The 22417-nt window shown below is 47.1% G+C and overlaps 2 protein-coding genes and 1 non-coding gene across 7 annotated transcripts; 1 reads left to right on the plus strand and 2 right to left on the minus strand.

Moving 5' to 3' along the window:
* Positions 1-6: 6 nt before the first annotated feature.
* Positions 7-784, minus strand: YBEY (ybeY metalloendoribonuclease). Of its 2 annotated transcripts, XM_057386903.1 has the most exons (3): positions 422-784; positions 267-335; positions 7-149 (listed from the first exon to the last, which is right to left on the minus strand). In XM_057386903.1, exons 1-3 carry the CDS (start codon positions 758-760, stop codon positions 63-65), a joined length of 495 nt encoding a protein of 164 aa, XP_057242886.1. In that variant the 5' UTR covers positions 761-784; the 3' UTR covers positions 7-62. The 2 variants fall into 2 exon arrangements, with proteins under 2 accessions (XP_057242886.1, XP_057242887.1); XM_057386904.1 differs by lacking the exon at positions 267-335.
* A 261-nt stretch (positions 785-1045) lies between these two features.
* MCM3AP (minichromosome maintenance complex component 3 associated protein) lies at positions 1046-21842 on the plus strand. Of its 4 annotated transcripts, XM_057386900.1 has the most exons (28): positions 1046-1849; positions 1933-2156; positions 2769-2847; positions 4083-4230; positions 5277-5473; positions 6412-6551; positions 6936-7133; positions 7348-7616; positions 7775-7937; positions 8512-8672; positions 9145-9389; positions 10163-10353; positions 10984-11084; positions 11915-12046; positions 12595-12708; positions 12854-13006; positions 13433-13630; positions 13923-13991; positions 14702-14836; positions 15227-15380; positions 15790-16048; positions 16359-16456; positions 17239-17629; positions 17754-18011; positions 18487-18616; positions 19276-19470; positions 20098-20248; positions 20368-21842. In XM_057386900.1, exons 1-28 carry the CDS (start codon positions 1081-1083, stop codon positions 20524-20526), a joined length of 5481 nt encoding a protein of 1826 aa, XP_057242883.1. In that variant the 5' UTR covers positions 1046-1080; the 3' UTR covers positions 20527-21842. The 4 variants fall into 4 exon arrangements, with proteins under 4 accessions (XP_057242883.1, XP_057242880.1, XP_057242881.1 ...); XM_057386897.1 differs by lacking the exons at positions 20098-20248; positions 20368-21842 and having other exon boundaries at positions 19257-19380; XM_057386898.1 differs by lacking the exons at positions 20098-20248; positions 20368-21842 and having other exon boundaries at positions 10166-10353; positions 19257-19380.
* A 459-nt stretch (positions 21843-22301) lies between these two features.
* Positions 22302-22383, minus strand: TRNAS-GCU (transfer RNA serine (anticodon GCU)). Its single transcript has one exon. It is a non-coding gene; the product is annotated as a tRNA-Ser (tRNA).
* Positions 22384-22417: the final 34 nt, after the last annotated feature.

Here is a 22417-nt window from a genome sequence, read left to right on the forward strand (position 1 = left end):
CGCCGCCATCCCCACGCCACGTCCGGGGCGGCGCCGGCGGAGCCCCGGCCCCTCTCGCTCTCTTAGAAGAGGCCGGCGGTGAGGGGCCGCAGGCGGGAGCCCGTAAGGCGGTTCAGCTCCTCCAGGATTTGCGCTTCCTTCTGGTACATCTGTGGGAGCAGCGGCGGTCAGCGCCGGGCGAGCCCCGGTTCCCGTCACCGGGGTCTCCGGTCCACCCCATCATGCCGGACCCCGCGCACCCTCCCCGGCCGCGGCGCGTCCCGCACCTGCTCCCACTCGGGCTTCGTATCGTGCCGGTAGCCGAGCAAGTGGCACAGTCCGTGGGCCGCCGTCACCTGCACGGGGGGCGGGAGCACAACGCACGCGTTACCGACCGAACCCGTGCGCGCCCCGCCGCCCAATTCCCCCGGGCGTGCCTCACCGTCAGGACGTCGTCAAAGTCCTCCCCGGTTTCGCRGCACTGCTGGTGGATGTATTCCACCCCCAGGAAAATGTCCCCTAGGTTGTAGTCGTCGCGGCAGCGCGGCCGCGGCAGCTCCCCCGCCGYCACTTGATGGAACGGGAAAGAGAGGACGTCGGTGGGCTCCGGGCACCGTCGGTAGGCGCCGTTCAGACGCTGCATGAAGGCGTTGCTGGCACAGACCAGCCCCACGTCGAAGCGAGAGGCGCCCAGGGCGGCGCGCAGGGCACAGACGGCGCGGCGGAGCGGGGCCCGGCGCACGGGCACGACACGCTGCGCGTTCCGCAGCGCCACGCTCATGGCAGCGCCGCCACCCTCAGGCCAGCGAGGGCCCCGCCCACCCGCTGAGGCTCCGCCCCACAGCCCCGCCCACCAGCGCATCCACCAATTGATGGCCCGCCCACCACCGGAAGCCGCGCCCACAAAGGTCACGCCCACAAACAGTTACCCACACCTGTCCCCGCCGCTATGTTGCTGCTGCCCCCGTGGCCCCGCCCACTTTGCACTAACTCCGCCCACCGCCCGGTGGCCGAGGCCTGTTCCCGCCCCGCGCATGCGGCTCTCTCTTCCGCGGGCGGTCTGAGACCGCCGCCGGCGCTGCCGCCGAAGCAGCAGCAGCCATGTCGGCGCGGGGCCCGTTCCGCGGCCCGCCCTCCTTCCCGCCGCCGCTGCGCTTCGGGCAGCCCGCCGTGTTCGGTCAAGGCGGCGGCCCCACCGGCCTCCCCTTCGCGCCCGCCGCCACCTTCGCGCCGCCCTACGCGCTGGGCCAGGCGCCGGCCCCRGCGGGGAACTCGGGGTTCAGCTTCAGACCGCCCACCAGCCTAGGCGGCTTCCCGACCTCCGGCGAAGCGTCGGGCGGCGGCAGCGGTGCCTTCGCGGCGCCCGAGTTCCGCTTCAAGGCGCCCGAGAGCGCCGGCGCCTTCAAGCCGGTGTCRGGCGGCGAGGCGGAGAAGGGCCCGGCTGCCCCCGCCGCCTTTGCTTTCTCGTCGCCCTTTGGCTTCGCGCCCGAGACGGGCCCCGAAGCGGCAGTGGCGCGGGAGTCTTTCTCCTTCTCGCGTCCCGCCTCCGCTTTGGGGCGGCCGGAGGAGAGAGGACCGCGGGCGCTGCCGGAGGATCCAGGAGAGCCGCCGTCCAAGGGGCTGAAGCGGAAGGAGGAGCGGGAGCGCTCTCCGCGGCGGGCGGCGGCGGGCGGGCGGGCGGCAGCACCGCCGGAGAAGCGAGCRGTGGTCCTGAGCCGGCCCCGCGGCGGGGTGCTGTTCGGCCGCACGCTGGAGGAGCTGCTGCGCAGCCAGGTCCGCGAGCAGCGGGAGCGCGGGGACGGCCCGGAGGTCGAGCGGGGACCCGCCGAAGAGCCGCCGCCGGCCGAGGCCCGGGAGCCCTCCCGAGAAGGTGAGCGGGGGTCTGGTGGGGCAGCCCGGCCGCCCGGGTGTCACTCCGCTCGCTGACTGCTGTCGTGTTCATTCTCTCCACAGATGGGACCGCAGCCACCCCTGCTCACCGGAGCCGCAGCGGCGAGAGCACGGAGGGGCTGGGGGGYCTGCCGACTGCCGAGCTGACAGCCATCCAGTGCAAGAACATCCCCGACTACCTCAACGACAGGACCGTGCTGGACAAACACTTCAGTCAGTTYGTAAAAGTTCGTCGGATCATGACCAGGCGTAATAAAAAAATGGCTGTTCTCCACTTTTTTGATCATGTGAGTATCAAAAGTGTCATAACACTTGGGGGTGTTCAGCCTGGAGAAGGCTTCAGCCATACCTTAGAGCCCCTTCTGGTGTCTAAAGAAGGCTTACAATAARAGAGGGAAAGCTAACTTTTTGCAGGGTTGGATTGGGAGAGGACAAGGGGAAGCAGTATAAACTAAAAGAGGAGTTAGACATTAGGAAGAAATTGTTTGGAGGTGATGAGGCCCTGGCACAGGTTGCCCAGTTATGCCGTGGGTGCCCCATTCSTGGAAGTGTTCGAGGCCAGGTTGGATGGGGCTTAGAGCAGCATGGCATAGTGGAAGGTGGATCGTCCTTCAGGTCCCTGCCAACCCAAACCAGTCCCTGATTCCATGAAGAAAGACTTAAATCTGAATACTTGGGGTGGGTCCAACGCTGATGAAAACTACGCTCCTGTTAGTRCAAAAGCAGCATTTTTTGTGGAGACCAGTTCAGCTCATGGCATATACGTCTTAAGTGACATTAAAATAACAGCAACCAGAATTTTTTGGGAATTGGTAAATGTTTTTCTGGCAATACTGCACTGTGTGTTTCGGTGCTGTGATGCCAATAGGTCTCCATGCTCTGCTTTTGTTTCCTTTCAGGCCTCTGCAGCTCTTGCCAGAAAAAAAGCAAAGGAGTTGCACAAAGACATTGTAACATTTTGGCAAAAGAAGAAAACAAGTAAGTCTGTGTTTCCAGATTACTGGATGATGTATAGTGTTCCAGCTGCTTTTTTTTTTTCCTGATGTACTGAGAATGATGCCTAAATTATCTCCATAGTATGAGATACCATGGTTSAATCCTTAATGCAGTCACACAACAGCAATATGGTGATGTTAACTTWGTGCCTCTATCCAGAAGTAGAATGTTCTTTGAGAATGTAAGAAAACCCTTTGAAATGCCTTGCTGCCTACCTCAGATCATGGTTGTGGGCTTCCAGCTTTCAGGACAAGGTTCTGACCACCAATTTAAGGGAAGTGTCCTAAGAACCTCCGCAGTGTCTGCTGAGCTTGCTGTTCTGTGTATCAACAGTTAGACACTGTTGGAACCAAAACAAAGAACAACCTAYAGAGTTTAGGAATGGGAAACCTGGATTCCAGAGCCTGCTTGGGATTAGGGCAAGAGGMGGTTGTTGAGTCCCCAGGCAAATACTCATAATGTCAAGTGCTTCCCTTTCACTGGCTCCATGAGTGCAGTGTGTGTGCTTGTGAGCTCCTAGCCTGGGGGTGCACTTCAGCTGCCTGCAGATGAATGGGTCAGCACGGCTTTGACCAACCACAGCCTTGCCTTCGAGAAAACCAACAGCTGCAGACTTGTCTCCCTGAGAATTAACATATTGAAGCAGCAGCTCTGGGGCTGCCTCTTTGCCTTTGTCATTTTRTTGTGGTGTTATGTCTATGGCAGCACTCTGACATAACTGTTCTGGGAGAGTTTAAGAAGTCCAGCTGGTGGAAAAATTGTCCCTGGGAGAAATTCTCCCTTCCTGCAATTGGTTAYTCATGCTGACCTGAGTCTAAGTTTGTTGGGTATGTGAAATAAAGTGTTTCAGAAGGAGTACTGGGACTTGTGGTTTTTGCAGGTGAAATGGATTTCATATCCCATAGGTTATGACTTGTGGATTATATCCCAAACCTGARAGAACTTTGATTCGTTTGAGGCTCAGACTTCATTTACTGATAATTACAGTTATTATTAAATTATATTTTCTTGAAAAAATACTTATTCTTTATAGAGCAATGACCTTAATATCAATTGATGAAAATGTGATACAGCTCGTAGTGCAAGTTGTTCTGGGAGTTTTGCACACATGTACAAAACTGGCAGTCCTAATTTTCACCACCATCCTCATGGGGTCAGGGGAGAGTTGCTTAAACTGCTTGACAGGTACCTGCTTTCRTGTTTCTGTGTCATTTTAGGTCCAGCAMTAAGAGAATTTTCATCCAAGGAGAAGAAAGCAGGTGAAGATGAAGGAAGGCAAAACAGTGAAGAGCAAAGCTATCAGCATTCCCCTCTTAGAAAACCTTTAATAAGATCCTCTGCTGGTGGTGTCATGCCTGGGAGAAGGTATGTCCTCTCCTCTGGGAATCCACCTGGCAGGAAAGGGGGAGMATGGAGAAAAATGATGATCATTGTGTGCCAAATAGTCACGTTATCCTCAGGGAGAGTGCTTCCCTTCTGTTCTGGTTTGTCTGAATTAGAAGTACACAGCTCTCACACTTTTTGTCAGAAAGATACTCCTGATGGCTTATTAGGGTCTTTTACATTGGTCTCTGGGTTTTCCTCATAAAAGCAGCTGCAGAATGAGGTGTGAGGGAGGTCAACAGTGCAAAGCACTAGGACTGAGCAGTAATGACACTCTCTGTGGTTGTGTTTCAATGAGCTGCTCAAGCAAGCAGAGGCAGTTAGAATTCTGTGGGATGAGAGGCTCCTTTTTGGAGTAGTTTGGGTCACTGTCTCACTTCAAGTGAGCAGTCCTGGTTTGTGGCAGTCACAGAAGTGGCAAGGTTGCAGATGAATCCTGCAGTGATGGTGAATGAATTCCTCAGTGATGTGTCCGGTCTGACAAAAGTCATTTGACATGTGTAGTCATATAACTATAAAATTAGTAATATGTTGCGAAGGAATCAGTGTTGCTTGATTTTAAAAGTGTTTGTATCTGGGCTCTGTAAAATCTTTTCATAATCTCTGTTGCTGTAAAAAGCAYGTTGGGTTTATCTCCACAGCAGCAAGCCAGTTCTTAGCTTAAAATACAAACTGCTGGTCCATAATGATGCAACATGCTGCAAGAGCCATCCATTTCTGTCCCCTCTAAGCCAATTTCAGTAATACCTTTGCCGTGGCACAAAGGTTAAGACTTTCTCCCCAGTGCCAGAACTTTTGGCAGTGTTGTCAAGGTAGTGCTGAGGATTTAACCAGATTAACTTTCAGTGTTGGTGTTAGCTCAGAACACCCTTAGCACATCCGTACGTATTTCCTTGCTTCGACATGTTTCCCTGTGAACAAAATACTCTTCTAAACAGATGCTGGCATCCTAAAGCACAGTGATCTGTTTAAGATCAGGGCACGCACTAATGTATTATTATTATTGATTAAAAGAATCTTCATTTTAGTTCTCCAGCAAAGAAGCCTGGCCTTCGCAAGGCACTGCAGTTTGAGGCAGAGCCGTTTGATTCCAGTTCTGAAGGGCAGAGCTCAGAGGGCTTTGGAGCTTCRCTGTCATCTCTCAGTAACCTGGTGGGATTGGTGGCTGAGACATCTGAAGAGAGATACAGGCTCTTGGACCAGAGGGACAAAATTATGCGACAAGGTAATTAACAGCAGTTAATGAGTGTAACGTCTGTCTCTCTGCTGGAAAGAAGTATGTGCTTGGAGTTTTGTGGCAAAGCTGTTGTGGTATTATGGAAATGGCTTAAAAGAGAGTTTAATGTGGAACAGTTTGTAAAATATTCTCCTAGTGTATTGGTTTTTGTATTTTTTTTTCTTGTAAAACACACAAATTTTTTTACTTACTGCACATTTCTTATGTAAAGGGAAGGGCAGAATGTCCATCTTCTGTGATGGAGGGCACAGATGGGAGATTTGCACCTCTTATCCAAAGCCTTAACTGCATTTTGTAGAACCGCAGAATTGTTTGAGTTGGAAGGGACCTCCAAACCCATCCAGCCCCACCCCTGCCATGGCCAGGGACACCTCCCACTATCCCAGGTTGCTCCAAGCCCCATCCAGCCTGCCCTTGGATATTTCCAGGGGTGAGGTAACTACAGCTTCTCTGAGCAACCTGTGCCAGTGCCTCTAATATTTCTCAAAATCCAAACGATTACACTGCTGAGAATTATTTCAAGAAATGTCCTTTTGTTTCATAGAGCTGGTTGTAATGCCTTACGTGATGTTCYTGCAGTGCCAAAACTGGCCCTACTTTTAATTTAAGACCTTATTTTTAATATGGACAACAAACTTCTTGTCCACTTGATAGAGAATTTTGAAATTGCTGTTCCTTAAGACACAAAGCATTGGGTATCTTAAAAGCTTCAATCTTTCCAGCAAAATTCTCAATGTGTGCAATCCTTGCACAGGCCTCAGAATGGGGAGAACCCCATCCTTATGGATTTCTGACTGCATCAAGGTTTGAGTACAGCCTTGCATGCTCAGGGCTGTTTTGGCACATCAGGGTAATAGCTTATCATGAAGAAAAAAAAACAACCCGAAAGATCCTTAGTGTTTGCTCGATTATTTTTTTTTTTTTAGCTCGAATAAAAAGGACTGATCTTGGCAAAGCAAAAACTGTTGTTGGCACTTGCCCAGACATGTGTCCTGAAAAGGAGCGTTACATGAGGGAGACAAGAAACCAGCTGAGCATCTTTGAATTGCTTCAAGGAACTGACAAGGTATGAGATTCCCAGGGTATCAGTATGCCTGGTGCTATTGGAGCTGTCAGTATTCTTCAGCTGATTACAGGGTAAATCCATTGCAAAAATTCTGTAGGCTATTTCACTGATACCTTTYAATTCCYCATTGGAAAACATTGGCTTTTGTASTSTGTCATTTCTTTTATTTAGCTACTTATTTAKAACTAGAGTTCTAAAGCTATAATTATGTATTCTACATAATTATCTGTAACTATATGTTATCTTGAAGGTTATGAGTTTGAGTCAACACTTCAGTAGTCTGCTCCTTACTGARGTTAAAGGCATAGGTGGGATGAAATCCTCTTTGCTGCTGGGAAGTTGTACATACGTTGTGATTTTGATTCTTTTCCTCACCTCTTGCAGGTGGATCATGCAGCAGCAATCAAGGAATACAGCAGGTCTTCAGCAGATCAGGAGGAACCTTTGCCCCATGAGCTGAGACCCTCTGAGGTGCTGAGCATGACCATGGACTATTTAGTCACAAACATTATGGATCAAGGAGAAGGAAACTACCGAGAATGGTACGACTTTGTCTGGAACAGAACTCGTGGMATAAGAAAGGTAAGTGCTGTGGGTGGAGATGTTTGGTGATAAAAAGCAAAAGATCTCAACATGCTGTAAAAAAAAAAAAGCAAAAAGCAAAAGTTGTTGGAAGTTTTTGAATGTAGAGTGATGCAAAGCACAGTGAAATGGGTTTTCCAGAGGCAGTGCTAGGTGACTGTGCTCTTCAACTAGTTTAAAAATGAAAGTAATGCGTTTGTTATCGTTTTATTAGGATATAACCCAGCAGCACCTCTGCAACCCGCTGATGGTGTCTCTGATTGAGAAGTGCACTCGCTTCCACATCCACTGTGCTCACCACTTGTGTGAAGAGCCCATGTCCTCCTTTGATGCCAAAATCAACAATGAGAACATGACTAAGTGCTTGCAGAGCTTGAAGGAGATGTATCAGGACTTGGCCAACAAGGGGATTTACTGCAAGAGTGAAGCAGAATTCCGAGGTTATAATGTCTTGCTGAATCTCAACAAGGGTGATATTCTCAGGTGGGAACAAGGCATCACTTGTTTTCTCTAYTTGCCTCTGGGAAGAATTGAGTTTAGGGTACTCCTCATCATTTCAATTCTATGCTGTTACAGGTTGCTGTTGAATTGTGATTTTAATGTTGAAGCAAAAGATCTGTCTCTGTCTTTTGTCTCCACAGAGAAGTTCAGCAATTCCATCCAGAGGTTAGAAACTCACCTGAAGTCAGATTTGCAGTTCAAGCTTTCGCTGCATTAAATAGCAACAATTTTGTGAGGTTTTTCAAGCTTGTGCAAGCAGCTTCCTATCTGAATGCCTGTCTCCTACATGGTTACTTCAACCAGGTAAGGAGAAGACAAATGGATATTTTTTGAAGTATTAATGAGTAAGACAGCCTGAGATTTGGGGGGAAGTCTTAGCAGAAAACATAGTAGATATTGAGCCTTAAAAATAATACTGTTAATATTTCTTCAGAAGAGCTAAAAATTTATCAGGAGCTTTCTGCTGTGATATGAAAGGTAAACACTGAAATGCTCTTTTTTTTTTCTTTTTTTTTGGTCCTGTAATTGTGTACAAATAAATATTTTCCTGAAAAATACTTGGGAAGCAGAGAAGCAGGCCTGAGAGTCTTGCAAAGCAAATATGAGCCTGTATTTTCAGAAGCCCTTGCAAGGTGTTTTTTCTGCACAAGAATCATAAAGGGATGTGCTCAAAACAAATGTCTTGGAAGAAGAACAGAAACTAGAAAGCAAGTGCATAGATCTTAAAAAGAAAGTTGAAAATCTAAATAATTGTTTGTGTGGATACTTGATGRTGAAGTACTGGTGTATTTAAACATGATTTTCATGTTTATTGTATGCGTTATAATACATTTTGGGTTCCTTCCTAGTAGTTACGTGCCTTWTCCTTTTCCCCCAGATTCGTAAGGATGGTCTCAAATCCCTCAATATTGCCTACACCGTGAGCACCCAAAGAAGTACAGTCTTCCCCTTGGACCATCTGGTCCGCATGCTGCTGTTCAAGGATTGTGAGGAGGCRACTGATTTTATAAGTTATTATGGCCTGAGTGTATCAGATGGGTAAGTGTGAGGAAAATGATGCTGCGGGGGTTAGACTGATGCCAAGCACAGGGGTAACGTGGAGGAGCTGCTCCTGAAGGTTKGAACCAAAGAAACAGCAGGCCAACAGTAGGGCATGGAGTCTCTGCAGRAAATGAGGATGCAGTTCTGCTTCTTGGGAAACTGGCATTGTAGTGATGCCTGGAGGGTGGGATGAAGCTGAACCGTGTAAACCAGCTGTTAGACGATGCTGGAGGACAGCAGTTCACAGATAAGTGTCTACCATGGAAATCCATACATTGTAAAGTGTGTTCTTCCAAACTAGGAATCTTGAGAGACAGGAGAAGGGRAAAAAAAAMSCCTTGARGATGCCRGTTAGTGGYYTSCTCCTGTCACCATTCTGCTTTGAAACAGTGTGTTTTGGAACTGRAAGCCTGTAGGTTACTGGAGCTTTGAGGATGTACTCCTGCTTGTTCCTTTTACTCTTCCCCAGGGGTTACGTGGAGCTGAATCGTGCAGCTTTCCTGGAGCCAGAYGGATTGCCCAAACCACGGAAATCCCCGTTTGTCAGCCAGAAGCTCACAGTCTGTGTTGGGGAGGTTGTGAACGGGGGGCCCTTGCCCTCAGTGCCCCACCACGTGCCTGTGTCCAGCTTCAACGGGCAGAACAAGTACATTGGTGGAAGCACCTCTGTGGATCAGGCTGGCAGTAGCCAAAAACCCAGTGTGGAAGCAACAGGTAAGAGCAAACCTGCATTTTCGGTACTGCTCAGAACACACTGCTGAGCTCTATCAGTAGGGTTTATTTTACAGAGCAAAAACTGTTCTTGGCTCAGAGATTGAAATTGCATGGAAATTTAGATGTAATGAAAGGATTRCAATTTAAATCATAATAGAATCACAGAATGGTTTGAGTTGGGAGGGACYTTGAAACTCATCTACTTCCAACATCCCTGAYATGGCAGAGGCCCCTTCCACTAGATCAGTTTKTTCAGATATATTTATGTAACTGTAAAAGCCACAAACAACGTGGTTAATAAAATGTATTTCCCAATTCAGGAAACACAAAATTGAGCCATATTTTGCTAACTAAGTGAAATGACAAGATGTTTGACTATTCCAGGAAACCAACTTCCCTTTGCAGTTTGCACATTTTTAYTTGCAGCTGTTTGTTGCTACCGTGTGTTAGCTGAGTGTGCTTTTCTGTTCTTGCTGGAAGTACAGATAAAGTGTGCAGGTGCCAGGTGTGCCTGACTTAAAGCAGTTGCTTTGTTGGAAGTACATGTGCTTGGTACTGGGGGTAATGTGCAATTTAATTTTTTAATGTTTGTATAAAGCACTCATAAATTAATTTCTGTGAGATGTTTTTAACTTTTAAGGCAATAAGCTGCTGTTAAAACTCATCAGGTYATAAAGTAAATTTATATCAGACAAGACAGCTTTTGAAGATAAGAATTGCTTATCTTTGTGACTGATCTGGTTTCCGTAATTTTTCTCCTCCCCCCTCCCAAGAAGGAAGAGTAGAAGGCAGAGGTGTGGATTTAGAGGCCACAGCAGTGAGAGTCCAGCCCCCAGCTCATCTTCTGCCCTCGCTGTTGCCTCGTCAGCTGATGCCAGTCCTACCTCCTGCACAGCCCATCTCCCAACCTGCTGCACAGCCTCAGCCTCTCCCTTCAAAGCCTCAGCCTGGCTACTCAGACACGGTAGGGAAATGTTTGGGAAAGATCTCTGAAATATAATGAAAGGTATATGAGCTCTTAGGGTATTTCATTTTTCTGTAATGTGCATTTATGTCACATGAGACGTGACAAAGTTTCTTCCTGTGGGTGCGTGGCCATTAATGCTAGGTCTTGCATGTGTACCCAATGGACCTGTGCTATTTTTCTCTCTCCCACATAAGTTTTTGTGTGCTGATGCTGAACCAGTCTCAGAGTATCTCATTGCTTTGTACAGTACAGTTGCCATATTCTACCTAGATAATGGCACATTTCAGTGAAGGTTAGAGTGGTCATTTGGAATTAAATCAGCCAGAATGAAAGTCTGAAGTAAGAGAATAGGAGTCTCTCTCCTTAATTATGATTTCTTAAATTGACTTGCCCATATTTAGTACAAAAAGCTGCTTTCGTTTCTGGGTTGTTAGTAACTTTTACATAGTCTAAACAGTCTGCAGTTTTCAGGCTGTTGTGTTTGGTGAAGTTGGCTCAGTTTGTAACCAGAAATATAGATGATGCTGTGAGTTACAATCAGTTAACCAAGGCTGAAGGGCCTTACTCCCAGTTGAATCCTGAGAAGGACTGCAGCTTGGTTCAGCTGGTTCCTTTGCTGCATTGCAGGACATCGCTGAAGTGGTGGATGGGCTGGTGTATGAYGTCCTCAAAGGAGAGTGCCGAGAAGTGGGCAGAGCAGGAGCWGCTTACGTGACTGCTGCCATACGGTAAAGAGCATTTTTTGCTGCTTCTGCTGGAGTCTGTCACCACAGCAGCACCATGTGTGAAGGTGGTAAAACTGAGCACTGCCAGATCTGTGGTGAAGAYAGTGCTACTGATGCAGTGGAAGGGAAAGCACATCTTTCTTCAGGTGTCTGTCAAATCCCAGCTCTAGCCTAAGGGAAGGCTGACCCAAACCTCTGGAAGCTTTGCCTTGCAAGAAACCTGTGTCATGGAASGGAAGGTGCCCAAAGGGGGACAAGGGGAGCAAGTCCAGATATGGCTGCTGCTCTGTTTCTGATAAACATTTCCTCCCCAGGGCAGTCAGCAGAGTTGTAGGTGTGGGAAATGACCCAAACAGTTGTTATTCCATGGGTGTTTGATAATTGCTGAAAAGGGACAACTGACCCAGACTGACTAAAGTCCATTCCATGTGATGTCATGGTYAGCAACCAAACTGGGTGAGAGAAAAAAGTTGTAGATCTGTGACTTTCAGGGTAGACATTGATTAGATACTGTCTGGGCATTGCTTTTCCCATGGGAAGTGATGACTGGCTGCATTTATTTTGCTTTTGTGGGGGAGTGGGGGTTTTCCCTTTCTGTATTACAGTATTTTTATTTCCATCCATGAGTTTTCCTTTTTTTTTTCGACTTTCTTCCCTGTTCCAGTGTGGGGAGGGGAGTGAGCCATTATCAGTGTGGGTGCTTGGCTAATGGCTGGAGCCAGCCCACCACAAAGAGCAAAGAGAAAAGGATGTGTRGCTGAGAAAAGCATGGACCTGGGGCTTTGAATGAAAACCTAGCTTTGAGAAGAGATTATTTGCTGTTTTCTGCACAGCACCTCAGAAGCCGCCGTGGAGGAACTTGTGACTGAAGTGATTGGGGAGATCCTTAGAGAGGTGGCTGCAAGTGTGCTCAGTGTGGAGAGGCAGCGTGTCCAGGAGGAGCGGCGCAGGGTGGAGGAGGAAAGGTGAGGCACTGCTTTGGCTGTGGGGCAGGCTGGGCTGGGTACACCCCACACAAGGGAAGGACAGCTTGTGCCAACCTGAGTCCTTGTGCCTCTGCAGAATCCCYGTGTCTTTCTGTCACAGTGGCAGAACAGTCTCCCCTGGGATCATGCACGCAAGGTGTCCCTTGTGCATTCTTGGGTGGTGTGCTAGTTAGCATTTTGGTGGYCTCAGAGCCATTTTGAAGACAAGGGGTGGGAATTTTAGGAACTTCTATTCACCCAGATCTTCTCAAAAGGGACATACATCCTTGGCCCAGCTGCATGCAGGAACTCTTCCTTCTGAGTGAGCTACTTGTTTGTAGCTTATTTGGCTAAGAATAAATAGAATCCTAAAACCGTTTGGCTTGCAAAGGACCTCACTAGAACAGGTTGCTTAGGGGTAAATATCTCCCTCAAATAACCCCAAATAATTAGGAGTTAGACAATGCATGCAGTGTTCGTGTAACTAAGCAGTGGGTTTGCCAGTGTAAATYTTTTCACTTGTGTAAATCTTTTCTCTGTCTCCCCAGGCAAAAGCAAGAAAGAGAASAGTTAATAAAGCAGTTGAGCCAGTTGCTGGGCATGGAGTTAATGGAAGAAGTAACGAAGGARACTGTTAAAGAAGTTTCAACCAATGAGTTAAAGTACGTACAACATGCTGCATGCTGTAGTATGCTTTCCTAAGCGTGTTCTGAATGTCACAGGTTGTTTGCATCTCAGCCAACTGAATTAACATTTGCTGGAGATCCTCACGTCAGCAGAGTCTTGGTTTGTTTTATTTGGAACTAGATGTGCCTTAGAAAGAGACCGGCAAGCCCGGATTGCCCGGTGTTCAGAAGAAGTGTGYGGCCACTTCATGCAGCTCTTTCTGGAGGATGAGATTTTCCAGATTGCCAAGGAAACTCTTCAGGAGCTCCAGTGTTTCTGCAAGTACTTACAGCGGTGAGTTATCACCCTKGGACACAACTGCTTTTCTTGGGAGCATTGGCACAGAGTGGTTCACAGAGGTGCAACTACAGCTGTGTGGTTGTGTTCTTTTTGAGACCATTTTCTGTCTTATCTTCATGATAAGGGCAGACCTTACAGTCTTGGTACCGGCCTCTGCTGAATTACTCAGCTGTATGTGGGGAGGGGAATCACACCTTGTTGTAGTCAGGTAATGAGCTTGGTAGAAGATTTCAGCTCCATTCTGCCTAGAAACTTGTAATAGCTTATCAATTCTCTGTATTCTGTCTGTTGATCACTGTTTTTTCTGGACATGTGCTCAGTGTGTTGTGGTTGTTGTGGGGTTCATTATACAAATGCCTGATGACAAAGGTCTGCAGAAGAGTTTATGAATGTGACCTGGGTATCTGTTCTCCTCCAAAGGTGGAGGGAAGCAGTGGCAGCTCGGACGAAGTTGAAACGTCAGATGAGGGCATTTCCAGCTGCTCCCTGTGGCATGGATTCCAAACATCAACTGAAAGCACTGTCCCCMAGTGCAGAGTGGCCTATAGACATGGAGAACTTGTGCAAGAGATTTGTAAACCTAGGCAATGGAGGAAAGCTGGGAATCTCTTGCACGAGGTAAGGATACTTCCAGTGGCATTAGTTGACAATCTGGTTAATTTTTGGAGGATAAGTTGCCAAAAGTTCTTCCATTGCGAATGTTAGTGGGTTTCCAGAACTATTTGTTCTTACATAGCTCCCGAAAGACTTCCTCCACAAATGCCATGACCCAAGAAAATCAAAATAAATTCTCCTATTAACAGCAACTTTCTGAAGCCTCTGTAATATTTCCCAGGCCTCAGTGTTTCTTAGATTTGTTTGAAGTACCTGTTTTGTTCCAAAACATATAGCCAAGAATATTTTTTTCCAGATTGAACTGGCTGAGAAACAGGACAGTGCATGAGATTAAAGTTCAGCACTTCTACCAGCAGCTGGTAAGGTAGGCTGGGGTTTGGTTCTTGTTTTCTTTAGAAACAAGCTGCAACAGAAGTGCCAGAGGTATCAGAAATGGCAGTAAGGTATGGCTAACTATGCCTGAATGTCCACTTGTTTCTGGGAGTATTTTGGAATGAAGAGAACAGGAAGGTCMTAGAACCATAGGACAGTTTGGCTTGGAAAGGACCTTAAAGATCCTTCTGTGTGTTCCATCCCTCTGCCATGGGCAGGGACACCTTCCTCTAAAGTAGTGAATGTGTTGGGCCAGATGATCCTCTTGAGTATAATTTTAAGAATCTGATGGGCGTTATGGGGTGTGAATGTGTACCTGGATGGGATGGGGCCTGGGATGGGCAATGGGAGCAGAGGAGTAAATGAAACTATTAGTGACCGGGTTTGTGGCAGGAACATCTGGAGATTAAAGTACAGCAGGAGGTCTAAATTCTCATGGTTCCTCGTGCTCTCCAGTGGCCTGGGTGTGTATTGGATCAGAGTGGAAGGGAAGCAGTACACATGTGCTCCTGAAATCCCTGGAGCAAGGCTCATGGAGCAGATTAGCAGCTGCAGTTCCTGAAGGATGAGCCATATATCTAAAGAATTAACTTCACAGTYACTACTTACAATACTGTAATTTGTTCAATGCAAGACACATTTCTCAGCTGGGAAAGAGCCCTGGGGTGGATCATGTCACCAGTTTTTTTGTCTCTCTTTAAGTGATTTAGCTTGGACGCCCCTGGATCTCGTCTCGTTAATCACGGAACACATTCCCGTTCAACAAGAACAGRTTTTCTGGAAGGTGCTCTTGGTTTTGCCCAGTGATGATGAATATTCCAAGGATGATCCCAACAGGTGGGTAGAAGAGTTGACTGCTGGATCCCTTTCTCAAGTAGGGCAGGCTTCTTTTTGTTTACACGGAAGATCAGTAATATACAGTCCTTAATGTAATTTTGCCTGCACCATGTCAAATTCGTTTTTTCTTTTTCTCCAAAGCACTCTAAATATAGCTGTAACTTTTACAGTGATCTGTATTTTCTGACATTAATTCCTTTCGTTCATACTGAAAACAAAACCTTGATGGATTATAATTTCATGAAACTTGAATAGCTATTTATTATGGCTATTTAACATAATCTAAATATATAGGATTATGATAGATTGTGATATGTTAGAGGTGCCGATATTAAAACCCTAAAATGCCATTTTTGACAACAAAATCTTTTTTTTTTTTTTGTTTGCTAGGATACTGATGGATTGGTTGAAAGCCAAGTTTATGGGAGACAAAATCTGTGAGGAAAATGCTTCACATACAGAAGGCAGAATTCAAACACTGACATTATTTAGTTCYCCTGGCATGCAGGGGAGCAGAAGCGTTAAAGTCAGTGTGTGTATTAAGGTAGGTGAGAACAATTTCATGATGCCAAAGAGGCCATAAAAGCAGGGAGGACTCTTTTCCAGTGGATAGTCTATCCTGTCAGATGGAGGGAGATGATATCGGGAGGGATAGAGTTGTTGAAAAGGCCTGAAAAAAGGCCTTTTTTGTTTTCAACCAGCTGAGAAATACCTGCAGCAGAACCTGAATTATCAATTCTTGTCCCARAACAGGTGCTGAAGGACACTTCTGTCCTCAGCTCATCTATCAGACACATCCATGTTGGCCTGACAACAACTGGTTGTCTTAGGTTGTGTAGAGCTCCTGGAAAAGAATGTCAAAGCAGAGTGGCAGTAACAATAAACTGCAGACTTTGGTATGAAAACAGCTTTGCTTAGCTACATTACTGTTGTCATCTTTATTGCATGTCTAGGTGGCACATGGTGCGCTCTCCGAATCGGAGCTTGATATGGCTGAGACACAAAAGGACTTGCTTGGGACCAGTGGCCTTGTTCTTCTCCTGCCACCCCGAGTTAGGAGTGAAGATGTTGCAGAAGATGATGTTTACTGGCTTTCAGCTTTGCTGCAGCTGAAACAGCTGCTTCAGGCCAAACCTTTCCACCCCATAGTTCCCTTGGTGGTTCTTGTCCCCAGTCAGGAAGAGGAGGCCATGGAGAAAGAAGTAGAAGATGGTATGWAATTATTTTTTGTGTTTTGAAAGTGTGAATGTTTAGGGCTGCCCCAGGTAGAAGTGTTGTGGCTGGTACAGCCTCTCAGTTACATCATCCAGTTAACAGAGAGGCTGTGAAGTACAGYATTTCTCAGAGCTTTCCTAGAATCCCCGACTCCTTAAGAGATCACCAGTTTTAGCTTCCAGTTTTCCTTCACACACAGTATTTGATCCTGAGAATCTCTGCGCAGAGATGGAGGGGAGCAGCAATGCAGGGTCCAAGGATGTGTGTTSTTCTCTGCATACATGATGAGTTTTCTTATTTTTTTAAGGTTTGATGCTCCAGGACTTGATTTCAGCCCAGCTTATTTCAGACTACACCATTGTAGAGCTTCCAGGCTCTGTCAATGACTTAGAAGGCACCAGAAGGGTAAGAACAGCAAGATACAGGAATTATTTTCCATTATTTGTGACTGCTTTATTTTTACTGACTAGAGATAGTGGCATTTACTACCAAAGAAAAAAAAACCCTAAAAAAAAAAAAAAAAGTAATACTGAAAACAGCACTGAGACCAAAAATTCAGGGATTACGCAAACCCACTCTTGGCTGCTCTGCCTGTGTTGCTGTCCAACAGAGGAGTGCTGGTGGTGGGTAAACCCATTTATCCTTAAGCTCTTAGTCCTAAAATGCAGAGGACTCTGTAGCTCATCTGGCTGCTGTGRGATCACCCAGAGTTATCCCATCTTGGTGAATGGGACTGAGAGATGCCTCGATCCTCTCATGTTCTGTACACAAAGAAGATTGTACAAGCCCAGAGTGATGCTCCCCCACAAACCCTCACAACTTAGATCTGCACTTCAAGGACTGCCAGCATCTGGCATGATATAGTCACCCTGGGCTAATTTCTGTGCATCTAATTTTTCGTAAGTTTTCAACAACCCCAGAACCCTGCAGTGGGGAATTCCACTGCATACCTGTACCTCATGTGAGCAGCCTCCCTTTTGTGTGCTTCTGAGCTTGTTGTGTGGGAATTAAGTTTGTGGCCACCTAGTTGAATTACTGTTGCAAATGGTGGGATATCGGTATCTGATTTATTTTTGCTGCATATTCTCTTGGATAGTGTTACTCAAACTTAGGGTTGCAGGATTGAATCCCTTGTGTCCCAAACAATGCAGAGCAGTTTCCAAGCCTGCCTGTTTTGTGTGTCACAGGTCTCTGCAGCTGTGGGCTGGCTGGTGTCCCAGTGTCCTGCCTCCCTTGARCTCTGCAGCCAGACCCTTCAGGAGTACATTGAGGATGGGATTGATGGAGAATTTGGCAAGCGCTTCTACCATGACTGGAAGGAGAGGCGTTTAGCTGGCCTGCCATCCCAGGAGCCTGGGGTCATCATAGAGCTCTACAACAGCGTACTGCAGTTCCTGTCGGATGTGGCATCCTCAGAACACCTTTGTGACTTGTCTTGGCCTGTCACAGAGTTCTCAGAAGCTGGGGGTAACAAGGTGTTGCCCCACCTGCACTGGAATATGCCAGATCACCTGGCCTGGCTGAAGAAGGCTGTGCTGTCTTTCCAGATCCCATACCTAGATCTGCCTCCTTTAGGTGGTAGGTACTTCACACTCACATCTTCTTGGCAGCATGTTCTCCAACATGTGCCTGTGCTGTGTTGGTTCTGTCACAAATGCAGTTTATTTGGTTTGGTTTTTTTTTTTTTTTTTTTGTTCCCTAGCTCCTTGGCGTCCTGTTTGCCACATGATTTTTCAGTATGTCTCTCAGATTGCAAGTTCTTCCCACACTCAACCACTGATCCAGTCTCAGGTGGAGAATGTGCTGAGCAGAACTTACCAAAATTGGAAGACCAGAAGAACTGGGGACTCTGATGAAGATGGACCTTCTGTTGATGAGATCCCTTGGGATTATATTTTGGCAGTCTGCATTGATCATAAGCTGCGAGACTGGAAAGCACCCAAACTGCCTATTGCTGCAGGTATTGTGTCCTCCTGCAGCATGGAGGATGATGCTTTTGTGATGGTATTTAACATACTGCCAGTGGTGCCTTTGCATGTGGCAGCAAGTAATGTGTAGCAGGGAGGCAGCTGTGGGCTTGCTGYATTCTGCACACGTGTCTTCCCTTTGAAGCGTGTGTTTAGTACTGGTGATGACTTGATCCTGTGACAAAAAGAGTCCTTGGTCAGAGTCTTTCAGTCCTGCCCTCCCAGTGGCAGGGAGTTTTGCATTAAGCAAAGGTCAAGAGTTACCCCTCAGAAGCTGTGTCAGCTAGGAGGGCAGGCTGCCACAGCTAATTATCTCTTCCATTGATTAATGAAGTTTGTCCCAGACTCTGTAACCTRCTTGAAAGTGAACAGCTGCTTTTCCCCCAAACTGCCTTTTTAATACTGAGCTTTTCKTCTGAAGGAGAGAACCTTACAAATGATATACATTTGGCTTGGGTTTATTCACAGAAGCAGTAAGTAAAGATGGTCAGATTCGTGTGTACTTCTTCAAGGAGCATTTAAAGAACTACACTGTGCCCTTCTTGTGGGATCAGGCCAGGCTGCGGACGCAGGAGGAGATCCGGCAAGGCCACAAGAGGTGAGGTGGCCTCCACAGTTCTGAAAAACAGCATTTGGCATCCTCCCAGAACACGCTTGTGTACATCTCCCTTAAATGATGTACAAGGCTGTGTTGAAACAGGGTAGGAAGTAGATTTTATTTGTACAGGGTTACTCAGTTCTCAGAGAAATKGATTGCTTGAGAAGTGCTGAAAGTGTTGTAAGTGGAGGAATTAACTTCTGCCAAAAAATCTGCTGCTGAGGCTTTGGAGGTATGCAAAGCACGGAGAGAAAACAGAGTCTGAGAAAATGCTAGATAGGTTGACAGGGAAGGAAGCCTTAGAGCTGTGTGGCATTCAAGTATTTGAGATGTCAAGTCTAGCTCACTTCCCTAGCCTCATTCAGAAGGAAGCCACTCTCTTCCCTCTTGGAAGCTTAGCTACAGCTCTGCTGTGTGGTAATGATGTCTGGGGTGAATCCTGTGCTCCTGTCAGATTAGTTCCTCTCTAATCCCATGCACAGGTGGTGGTGTGTTGGACCCTGACACAAGGGCATTATTTCTCCATTATTTCTCTCTTTTGATCCAAATGATCACTGCTCACTCCCTGCTATTTCCAAACTTCAAGCTAATAGAGAAAAATCACCACACTCATACCAATTCCTGTGGCTTTGTTTCTTAGTTTTTCCTCCCCTCTTCAGGTCARAGATAAAATCTACCAAGTCTTCTAAGAAACCCTACAGGATCTCCATGGTGCCGGGTCAGTATGGCTCTGGTATGAGCATGCTGCCAGGGCAGCAAGTGAGCATTCCCAGCACAGATGAATTCACAGACACGTCCTTGGCCCAGGAGCGTCTGTTGGCGCAGTTGCAACTGGAAAAACTAGAAAACAAGAGGTAASTTTCCAGAGCAGCATCTTTTCCCTTCAGCTTCAGCCCAGGGTTGTAAAGAATTTGTAACCTGTATGGAATAGGAAGTTAAACAGTGCTACAAAAGAGCCCAGACTGTCTCCASTTCCATCTCATTTCATCAAGAACATCAGTGCAGTTCCCTACTCTGCTTTGGCATCATGGGAACAGTCTAGRATGGTAGGAATTCTTGGAGCTCTTGGCAACAGTTGGAAACTCTGGTCAGTCATGCCACCAGAACTGAAGCTGTACAGTGTATACAGTGGTCTGTGTGTCCCCCARTGTCACAAATGTCTACAAAGTCCTCTCTGGGATGTCAGTTTGTAGCAATGCAGATCACAAAGGTGAAGAACTAAAGCTTTTGAGACTGGTCCAAGAAGTTTTTGTCTCTTCTGCCTTTCCCATTAGTTGAGTCTCTTCAGTCCATGTGGGTCCTTTCTGTACCACAGTCTTCTGTGATGGATTTTGAYAGTAGCAGTGGCTACTACTCTATCAGACTGCTTTGAATATGGCTGTGGAGGTCAGGCACTGSTGACCCCAAAACTCTGTGTAACACTGATGATAGGGACAAAGCCAGGCTGCCGTCTGACTGGTGCTCTTGTCCTTGTCATCCAGGTTTGAAGAACAGCTGCACCGATATCTAGCTGAGGACACGGAGCCCCTTGGGGATCTCCTAGGTCTTCCTCTCTACCTCCCCCAGTCTCTGCTCTCCACCCCAGCTGTCACCTGCCCCTTGGAGAGGAGTTCCATGTCAGCTGCTCGGGAGGTAAGAGAAGGTGGTTCTGGGTGCTGACTGAAGCTCTGAGGAGCACAGGAACTGCAAAACCTGTAGTGGGAATTACCCTGGGAGAAAGTTTTAGTCTCATCTCTTTTCCTTCTGCTCAGGCTGGGAGTCAGGAGGAACACAAGGTTCTGGAGCAGGAGCGAAGCCCTGCGCTGTCAGACAGACTCAAACACTTGCAGCAGCTCCTCAGAGCCACCAAGGAGGCCGAGGCTGCCTCCGAGCTCCACCTCTCTGCTCTGGTGGACATGGTGGACATTTGAACAGAGCTGAGACACAGAGACTTGGAAAGAAATCCGGGTCCAGGTGATGGAACAGATGCASTCCTGGGGCACACTGAAGAACAAGCAAGTGTTCTCCTGGGATCAGAACACAGAGCAGCTGTGGAGCCTGGGTCTCACGTAGCTGCATTGCACAGGTTCAACATGTTAGGGATGGTCTGGGGCTTCCTCCTCTTCTGCCCCACAGGCAAGGAGATGAGTCAAATGCTTTTTCTAGGAAGGCCTTTAACGGCAGTTGTGTTTTTTCTTTCTCCCAGCTCTCACTGTGGGTAAACACAGCTTCATCAGGTTCAGCTGTAGGGTAGCATGGGGTCCTYGGGAGCACTGGAGCAATTGCTCTCCACAGACACAGTCCTTGAAATGTTGGCTCAGCTCTGTGCTTCCTTCATGCAGAACTGCCTTGCACTGTGGTGTGAAGCCTCTGTTCTGTTCTCAGTACTGTCAAAACTGTCATTCTCAACTTGAAGCAGCAGCACTTGGCCTTGTTTTTGTACTTGTTTTTGTACTGTTGCTCAGTGCAAATCCAAAGGATTTTTGTTTTATTTTATTCAAATATTACAGCATCAAAAACAGTTGAGATGCTTATTCCAGAGATTCCATGTCATGCTGGAAGACAGGATGCTTCCTTCAGTTTACTGAAAACAGCTATGAAGAAACAGCTTTTTTTTTTTTGGAAGAGCAGATTGCTGCATTTTCCAGCATTGAAAAACACTTGGAAGTTGAAGGCCCTTAGTTTTAATTTMATTCCCAGTAAATAATAGGAAGATGTACTTCATGTCTGGAGTACTCCCATGCRGGTAATCTTTTTCTTATATAATCAGCAATTTTTTCTCAGACAGAATCTTCTGCCTGGTCAAATATAAATTACTGCAATGAACTGATAATCTTGCCTGCCCCRCCCCAGCTGAAATCTGCAGTAGTCTGAAAGTGTCAACTGCCTTCCAAAAAAGTAATTATACAGGTTTTTTTTTTTTTTTTAATAGCATTTCATTTGTATTATTTCTCTTAAACCCAAAATCGCAGTAGTGGCTTAATGCTAGGTTGAAATAAATTTAAATTGAAAAGGGTGTGTTTTGAGGCTGTTCCTGCTACATGTGCTTTTGCTGGGCTGAGTGTTGTTGAGTTTAACTGGTTCCATGTGATGGGAAACCTGGGCACTGCTCTTTATGTTCTCAGTTTACCTGGCATTCAGCTGTCAAAACCCAACAGAGCTTTGGGAGKGTGGCTCATACCATTTGTTATAAATTGTGTTTTGTAACAAATAAAATTTCTAGTGGCTTGAGCGGTGCTTTATTCTTCTGTAAAAGCTCATGGKAGAGGAAGCTCTCAAGGGCCAGTGGCTGCTGTCTTTACCCGGGGCTTTCCTGGTGTACCAGAGCGGGAGGTGGGGGGGCTGGTCTGGCTCTAGGGTGCCCGCCTATCCTTTACCTGTGGGCATATTCACCAATAATTCTGATGGGGAAAAACCATGGGTAYGGAATACCTTCTCTGCCCATACTCCTCACAGCATCCAGGGTTTCATACCTCCTTTGTCCCAGTTTTCTTCCCGGTTGCACCCCTCTTTTGGGAGGTTATAGCCTGACTGCTCTTTCCACAGTAAATTCACTTGTAAGGATTTCTGAGTGCTTTATTTTCCATGGTTCTTGGATAAGACTTCCACCCCCTCCACACTGGGATCTTGGCTGGCCTTCTAAACATTACCTCAATTTCTCCTGCCACCCCCTTCCCAAAATCCAGCGCTGTCAGCAGCAAAATCCCGACGAGGGTGGGATTCGAACCCACGCGTGCAGAGCACAATGGATTAGCAGTCCATCGCCTTAACCACTCGGCCACCTCGTCCTGCCGTGCGCCGCCCTCACCTCTGCCCGCGCCC

Source organism: Malurus melanocephalus, unplaced genomic scaffold (assembly GCF_030028575.1).
Source record: "Malurus melanocephalus ecotype Western Australia unplaced genomic scaffold, MMel_1.1 scaffold_1094, whole genome shotgun sequence".
NCBI lineage: Eukaryota > Metazoa > Chordata > Aves > Passeriformes > Maluridae > Malurus > Malurus melanocephalus.